The sequence below is a fragment of the Phaseolus vulgaris genome, chromosome 8 (genome assembly GCF_000499845.2).
Source record: "Phaseolus vulgaris cultivar G19833 chromosome 8, P. vulgaris v2.0, whole genome shotgun sequence".
NCBI classification, from domain to species: domain Eukaryota; kingdom Viridiplantae; phylum Streptophyta; class Magnoliopsida; order Fabales; family Fabaceae; genus Phaseolus; species Phaseolus vulgaris.
In genome coordinates, this window is record NC_023752.2 from 37743840 (window position 1) to 37752995 (window position 9156).

General features: G+C 37.7%; 1 protein-coding gene across 1 annotated transcript; it reads right to left on the reverse strand.

Moving 5' to 3' along the window:
- Positions 1–201: 201 nt before the first annotated feature.
- On the reverse strand, positions 202–585 carry LOC137825060 (uncharacterized). Its single transcript, XM_068630734.1, has one exon. It carries the CDS (start codon positions 583–585, stop codon positions 202–204), a length of 384 nt encoding a protein of 127 aa, XP_068486835.1.
- Positions 586–9156: the final 8571 nt, after the last annotated feature.

The window sequence follows — 9156 nt, forward strand, 5'->3', positions numbered from 1 at the left end:
AATTTGAGTTCTCACAGTCGAATCATTATCATTTAGCCCCCTTAGAAATTTGATAATTTGGTCTTGTGTTTTATATTTAGAAACATTCACAAGAGTATTGCATTCAGAGGAACATGAAGAAGCGGATAGCGGGCGAAAAAGATCAAGGTCATCCCAAAGAATTTTTAACTGAGTGAAATAGTTTGTAACAATCAACTCACCTTATTTAAAAGAAGAAATCATCTCCTGGATATCAGAAATACGAATCATGTCTTCTTGTGAGAACCTTTCCTTTAAATCATTCCATATGTCGAAGCCATTGTCCATACAGATGATGCTCTGCGCGATGGATTGAGAAACAACCTTGAGAATCCACAAAACAACCAACATATTGGCTCTCTGCCATGTTGGAAACAATGATTTGGTACGATTGGGAGCTTCTATAGTTCCATCAATGAAACCTATTTTGTTCTTTGAAATTAGGCTCATTTGAAACGAACGAGACCAATGATGATAATTTGGTCCCTCAAGAATAATAGGGACAATAAGAAAGGAAGGATTCTCTGATGAACTAAGATCTTGTGAGGGATCATCAACTTCACCCATGAATAAATGTAGCAAGCAGAGCTCTGATCATCAGAGCTCTGATACCATATTACAACATAGAACACAGATGAACAAAATGGAACAGAGATGAACAAAAGAGTAAACTGAAGACAAAGGATATGAGAATGAATATCTCTTCTTTCTTATTATTCAAATCAAAACAAATGGCCTGAATATATACAAGTAGTACACTCATTCTAGTGTTTAACTAAAGAAGGAAATAATCAATAATTAAATACTAGAATCATAACACACAAAGATAAAATAAAGGTTATTCCCCTCTATAAAGAGAAATAACTGATAATTAGAAAAGACACCCAATTATTCTCTTCTATAAAGAGAAGCAACTGATAATTAGAAAAGACACCCAATTATTCTTCTCTATACAGAGAAACAAATGATAACTAGAAAAGACTCCCAATTAATATTAGGATCCTTCTGTAACTCTGGTATCCGTATCCTTTAATAGAAAAAAAATCATACATTGAAATAAATTCCAGTCCGTTGTCAACGCGGATGGTTTTAATAGATGCCTGAAATTGATTTTGTGCAAATGTAATGAATGACTCTAAGAGATGTTGGGTTTTAGATTTGTGATTCATAAGAAATAGCCAAGTACATCTAGTATAGTCATCGACTATAGTGAGAAAAAAACGTTTTCCAAAATGAGTTGGGGTTTTATGAGGACCCCAAATGTCACAATGCAATAAATTAAATGGAGAATGAGATTTTATTGTGCTTAAAGGAAAGGGTAGCCTTGTCTGTTTAACTTTGGGACAAATACTACAATTATTATGAATGGGAAAGGGTAGCCTTGTCTGTTTTATTGATAGGGATAGGTAGTAAGGAAGATACAAGTTGTAGACACGCCGGAGAAGGATGTCTGAGGCATTTGTGCCATAAATCAGGGTCGGTCGATATTTGAGATGCGTGGGCTTGGTTTGGAAGAGGGGACATGTAGTATAAGCCTGCGTGTTGTTTACCCGAGCCAATCATCCTCCCCGTAGCCAAGTCCTATAAAACGCAACCATGTGGAGTAAAAACGACACAACAATTTAGTGAACTGGTTATCTTACTAATGGACATGAGATTTAAATTAAAAGAAGGAACACAAAGAACATTTTTTAGAGTGATTTTGTCATTGAATTTAATTGTGCCTGTAGATGAGATGGGCGCAGTTGAGCATGTGGGCAGATTAACATTTGAAATAAATGATGATGAAGTGTGTGTGAAAAATTGTGAATCAGATGCAATGTGATCCGTTGCTCCGCTATCCAAAAATCCATGGTTTCGTAAAAGCAGAATTAGAAGGGAGTTATGGGCAAGCAGACCTGCAAAGCTAACAAACGTGTCACTTTTACCGTTATTGTTGAGCGAGTAAATAGCCTTTGCCAATTGCTGAATTTGCTCGGCACTGAAGCCTTGTACGAGGTTTCTATCAGACTCGTTACTAATGCCTTCTTTGCTAGATATGATTTTTTATTTAAGGGATAAAAATGGAGAGGCTGTTAGGGCACTAAGATCGGTGCTCTGATACCATATAAGAAAATGATAAAAAATGGTAAGAAGAAGAGATATGGTTACATCACTTCATGTATAGGAAATATATAGGGGGTTTCTCTCTCTAAATTACAATCTAATTAGGTAGGATACTAATCCTGAGATTCTATCATTATTAATTGTATATAATTAGGTACAATATCGTACAATATTGCATACAATAATTACATATAATTTTATAATTATTATTTCCTTAATATTCTAAATTCTCAAAAGAGAATAGTAAGAACACCAAAAGCCTTAGAAGCCGCAAGCTAGTAAGGAATTATATCTTCAAAAACCAACATAGAGAATAACTTAAATAAAATTTGTCAAATATAATATAATGCACTGAGAGTAGATATCTCTCATATCCAACAATTAAAGGAGAAAAAGAGAAAAACAAAACAAAAGGCTTAGAGCCTAATAAGTAGGTAAAAAACTAATTTTAAAAAGGAAAATAAAAGAATAGCTTGGCAAAGTTTTTCAAACGCATAAATACTATTCTCAACACTAAACTAAAAAATTGTGCATAAATAAACAAATTGAAATTGCCCAAAAACAAAGCAAATTGTGAAATTGATTATAAGCAAATATTCTTAAAAAGAGATGAATAATAACTGTAAGTCCAGATTTCAAAGCTAGAAAGATTAATCTAACGTTAACTGTTAAGTGAAAATTATTACAAAATAGAATGCCCCTCTACAAGTACCTGATTCTTTTATGGGACTATTTGGTGAATTAATGAAATCAACCATAAATTTTTCTGAGACATCAGCATTGTACTCCATCTTTGGCCGATCAGAATAACCCAGGCCAGCCAATCAACAATAGTTGCATGCCAATTAGCATTGCCATTACGTTGAACAATATGTCTCCAACCACTAATCTCCATTCCTCAACAGTGTTGACATCAGAAATGGTTGGCATCATCAAGATATTTTGGAAAGGCTCCGAGCTCTCCTTTACATGCTCTCCATAATAAATGTCTATAAGATTGTCCTTGAATTTCATTGTCAATTACTACTCTGATGGGTATTTAATTTTTTTATATACAGAAAACTTATGACATTGCAAGTTATGAACAAGAATCCTATTACTCAATGTCACCATACATTTAGATTAACAATTTTATAAAGATGTCTTTCATTCAATTCTTAACGACAATCTTTAGTGGGATGTGTCTTTTGGCACCTCGCCTCTAGGTGCTTAAAGTCCTTAGTATATTAAGGGTTTTTTCCTTTAACCTTGCAAGAAATCCTTGGCCCATTTCTAAGAACATGAAATATCATAAATGATTTATATTAAATGAATAGAAAAACTAATAACATCTATGCATGCAAGCCGTGTACATGAACCTGGGATGAAATGAAAAGAACATTAGGAATCTTAAATTTGTCAGCTCCAATTTCAAGTGTCCTGCATGATAAAAATAAACACATCATAAACAACAATAGACAGAACGTTACATTAACAATAGACGAAAGCTTCAATGGATGAGAATGAGCAAGGAACTCATGTAGAGTTGTAGACTCCTTGAAGGTGCATGTTAGGTTGGAGAGTGAGTGGTGAGGCCATCTCACTTGGCAAAGGTGAAGAATGAAGATTAAAATGTCTATCCTAGAGAGGTAGGAGCCAAGGAGCAAAATTGGCTCAATTTTGGCAGCAATTTGCTCTAGAATAATCTTACCTTTTCATGAACCAAGCACCTCCTTTTATAGCATTGGAGGGCCAGAAATTGAAGAGTCAAATACAAATGAAATGAAAAACTAAATTCAAATGAAGGTTGCATTTGAATTTGACGCCATTTGGGCGTAGCACATGGAATGTGTGATGAAAAGTTTTTAGCACATGTGGAACATGTGCATTCTTCTCCATGGCTTAGTCATAACCGACCTTGGTTAAATTAGGTGTTCAAGGAACCCTAATTTAACCTAGGTTAGTTTTTAGGTACCAAATTTTACCTACAAAAATAACAAATAAAATTTCCTATTCTACTTTAACAAAAAGTAAACCCTACTTTACACTAGAGTTATGGCATTTTAAACATATACAAGAAGATTTCCCTGCCATCAGTAGCAGTATTCCAGTCTTCTTGATTCTTCTTGGCCATGGCTCTAGTGGTAGGCCCGAATCTTCTCTTTGTTGGGCTTCTATTTGGGCTTGTCCTTGGGCCTCTTCTATCATCCCCTCTCTCTTGAAAAGGATTTGTCCTCAAATCCAATTGATGTCATTCCACTAGCGATATAGAGAAAGGTTCTTGACCTTCTTAGGAATCACCTTGAGTTGGACATTATAGAGGCACTTTTCTTAGAGTTGGATCATTGTTCTAAGACAAGAACTCACCAAAAACTAGTACCAAATCCCATACTCATTTGGATGAACCAATTATAGTCAAATTGAACCGAATAAGGTGGAAGAAAAAGCAATTGCACCGAACATATTACTTATGGAATGAATTGAACCGAACAAATGAGCTAGAAAAGCAAAGGAACAAGATGAATGGACTGAAATATAAAACTGCCGAACCAAAACTCATAAAAAACAGCAAGAACACCAAACCAAAACTCAAGAACACAAGCTAACAAAAACAATAGAAAAAGGAGGAAGGAAGGAGAAGAGAGTGCTCATGAAGATGGAAGGATGTTGGATGATCTCGCCACTAGAAGTGTGGAATGCTCCTAGATAAGAGTGATGCCGCCACTTGAGGACTCCATTGATCCATCAAGATAAGACTAGAGAAGAAGGCTCCAAAAGCTCTCCAAAGTTCACTCAAAATTTGAGTAGAGTTTTCTTAGATTAATTCCAATCTCAATTTTACAAAGAGAGCACCTCTATTTATAGCCTAAGGTGCTGAAAATGCAAGCTAAACAATTCAAAAATTCCCTCCTAAAACTAGCTAAAACCAGCGCCTAAACCATGCATGAGGAAGGTGTGACTCTTTCCTTCACTTTGGCACCTCCTATTCTACTCCTACACCTATCTACTAATACACCCCCCCCCTCCTAAAGCTCCTAACTAAAGCCTAAAAGATGCTAAAACAAAAGAGGTTTCTAATGTTTCCCTCTAAGCACCTTCAACTAAAGAAATTACAAAAAGAGAAAATAAATGTCCTCTAGCTCCCAAAGCTTTGAACATGCTTCTTGTAATCCTTTGAGGTGGACTTTGACCTCCATGGGCGTCCTCCATTTGTGCCTCCACCTCGTCTTGATCTTGTTGATTGGCCTCCATGTCCTCTTGAGCTTGATCTCCATCACCAATGCTTCTACTTCTTCTTCTTCATTACTTCCTGCAAAAGGCATTAAGTCCATAACATTAAAAGTATTATGAACTCCATATTCTTCAGGTAAATCAAGAATATAAGCATTGTTGTTGAGTCTTTTAAGAACTTGGAAGGGTCCATCACCCCGAGGACTAAGTTTGGACTTTCTTTTAGTTGGAAATCTATCTTTCCTAAGATGAAGCCAAACTAAATCTCCTTCTTCAAAGATTATCTCTCTCTTCCCCTTATTGTTATGCTTTATATATTTCTCTGTTTGCTGTTGTATTTGTTCTTTAATCCTCTCATGCATTTTCTTAACAAATTCAGCTTTTGTTACGTCTTCTTTTTGCACAAATTCTTGTGGATTAGGAAGTGGCAACAAATCTAAAGGAGTAAGAGGATTAAACCCATAAACAGCCTCAAATGGAGAAATATTAGTAGTTTTATGGACTAATCTATTGTATGCAAACTCAATATGGGGAAGATACTCATCCCAAGATTTATGGTTGCCTTTCATGACTACCCTAAGTACAGTACCAAGAGATCGATTTACAACTTCTGTTTGTCCATCCGATTGAGGATGACAAGAGGTTGAAAAATTCAATTTGGTTCCAAGTCTTGCCCAAAGTGTTCTCCAAAAATGACTTATAAATTTTGGATCTCTATTAGAAACTATGCTTCTAAGTAGACAATGAAGTTTTACCACATCTCTAAAGAAGAGCTTAGGGATATTATTAGAATCATCCACCTTGTGGCATGGAATAAAATGTGCCATTTCGCTAAACCGATCCACAATCACAAAAATGGAATCAAAACCTCTTGTAGTGATGTGATTCCAATAACATGATAGGGATATTCTAAGGACATGTTATGGATTCAACTTGAGTTGGAATATGATTAGGCACTTTTTAAGAATTGGATCAATGTTCTTAACATTCAAGAACTCACCAAAACACAAGTAACCAAGCCAAACTCACTTAGAAACCCATTTTGAACAACAAACCCATGGATAGAAACTCAAGAACACAACATATAGCAATTATACCCATGGAGGACGTGACAAAAACAGCAAGAACAACCAATTTGCACCGATTAAAATTGAATATAAGTGCAGAAAATGAAAGAGGACATCATAAGGAAGAGATTGCACCGATTGAAAGTGAAAACAAACAAGTAGAACAAAAATGGGTAATTTGGAATGAAGGGAAAATGGATGAAGAAGATGAAATGAAATAGGGAACTTATGTGGTTGGAGTTCTTGGAGATGAACACGCCACTTGAAAGAAACTATTCTATATTATTTACAAATTTATACAAAAGAAACTATAAAGAGAGATATTAATTGAAGCCCATTCTTGAAAGCTTGTAGTCTTCTTTTGGCTTTAGGCTTGGTCCTCTCTTTATTTAAATTCTTCTTTAATTTTTTAGAAGACTAGAAGGAAGAAGTTCTCTATGTGTTCCTTGGGGTATGCATAGTTTTCCTTCTTTAAAAAGATACCCCTCTGACACATAAAACCCTATTTTGCTATATGTTCACATTTAGAAAAGATGGATGCAAAATTATGATCTTCTTTGTAAAGTTTAATTATGTTTTCAAATCCAAGAATTTAAGCTCCAAGTTTTCAAAATAGGGCGTGTCTCCTTGAGAGAGCATCGACCACAATGTTTGTATTGCCCTTATTGTACTTGATAACATAAGAGAATTGTTCAAGAAATCCCATCCATTTTACATGACGTTTGTTCAACTTATCCTGACCTTTCAAATATTTTAAAGACTCATGATCACTATGAATGTTGAATTCTTTAAAAACTAGATAGTGCTCCCAAGTCTTTAAGGCCCTCACAAGTGCATAGAGCTTTTTATCATAGGTTGGGTAGTTGAGGGTGGCACCATGAAGTTTTTCACTAAAATAATCAATTGGGTGTCCATGTTGCAACAACACTGCCCCTATGCCTACTCCCGATGCATCACACTCTAGCTCAAAAGTTTTTGCAAAGTTTGGTAAAGCTAGAATGGGTGCATTAGTGAGTTTGTACCGTCCCGTCCCCAGGCGTTGACCAAAGTCAAAGTCAAAGTCAAAGTCAAACATATGGTGGGACCCATCCAGGGAGCCCAGGGAGGAAAGTCAACAGGTTGACCGCTTAAGGCGTCACCAGGATGAGGCATCGCCAGGTGTAGGCGTCGCCAGGTTAATGCGTCGCCAGGTTAATGTGTCGCCAGGATAAGGCGCCGCCAGGTTAAGGCGTCGCCAGGATGAGGTGTCGCCAGGTTAAGACATCGACAGTATCACCCCCCGATACCCCCGGGTAGGAAAGACCGTGATGGCATTCCTATGAGCTCTTCTTTGATTTTGATGATGATTGCGGAAGCTTAGTGGAGGAGAGTGGAACAAGGCCCTCCTAAGAGGTATGGGTGCCTTGAAGGTGCATGAGGAGTAGTGAGGGTTGGAGTGGTTCGGCCATCTCCATTTGAGGGTGAAGGTTGAAGACTAAAAACCTAATTCTAGAGAGAATTTGGCAAGGGAGCAATTTGAATGGCACTTGGGCAGCATTTCATTACTCAAAATAGTCTTGAAAATACAAGGTGTTGGCTCCTCCTTTTATAGGCTAAGGAGGACCATAATGCAACCCTAATGCTAAGCAAAATGAAATGTAAATTACATCACATGGAACATGGCCGACCTAGTGGGGAATCCTTCTAGAATATGACCAAATCTTTAGCAAATCTAGGTCAAGTCTCATGGAATAAAGTTTATTCTATTTACACTACACTAATACTAAGTTACCCTTAATGTGCCTTCATGTAGCATATACAAATCTTCATGGATTCGCTTGGCCATAGACCTAGCAATTGGTCCTAGACGCTCCTCCCCTTTGGCCTAGACGCTCCTCCCTTAGCCCTAGACGCTCTTGGTTTGGCTTTGGATGCTCATGTCTTGGCTCTTGTCTTTCTTGTGAGGTTGTGCTTGTCCCTCTTCCATCAGACCGTGGAAGGGGCGACACCACGAGGGGCCTCAGTACCTCAGAACAGTAATAAAGAGAAGAGAAAGGTGGCTTTAAGGCCATATTCCCAGTACCGGTGAGGAGTAACCTGACTTGCGAAGTACCCACGCCACCTCTGGGGGACCCCTGGGACAGATACGACCCATGAGAGGGCCACGCCCAGGGGCGAACCATGTGCGTGGTACGAGAGGAAGGTAGATACACTCCCAGGGCGAGTGACTAGAGGTTGGGGCACATGAGTTGGCACCCAGAAAGTCACCCCTTGCGCCAGATGCACTTCGAGGAAGGAGGACTTACACGAGGGAATATCCCTAAGTTGAGTTACGGCGTTGTAAGGCCCTCCACGTAGGATAGCAATCAAGTCAGAAGAACACATGGCAGTAAGTACTGAAACAACAAGGTGCATAAGTTTCCCTGAAAGTTTGCTAAGGTACGTTTTTGTTCAGTTTACGTTTCAAACGCTTTAAAGCACTTTAAACACTTTAAATGCTTTGAATGTTTTAAACGCGTTGAACGTTTTTAAACGCCTTAAATGCGCTTTAAGACGCTTTAAATGCACTTTAAGACGCTTTAAATGCTATAGACGTTTAAAAGAGGCTTTAAACGTTTGAGACAAGGATCTAGTTTCAGTTTCACACACACTCTAGTTGCTTGGAAGCGCACCCACTGTACGCGCAGGTGATTAGAGAGAAATCAGTTACTCAGTTACTTAACCACCTTCAGAGCATCCATTCACGGTGCTCCGATACGGAGGCGTGTCTTTGATG

Bases quoted from the DNA above. Each gene is read 5' to 3' on its own strand.
- LOC137825060 (XM_068630734.1), bottom strand. From the start codon at position 585: ATGGGTGAAGTTGATGATCCCTCACAAGATCTTAGTTCATCAGAGAAT.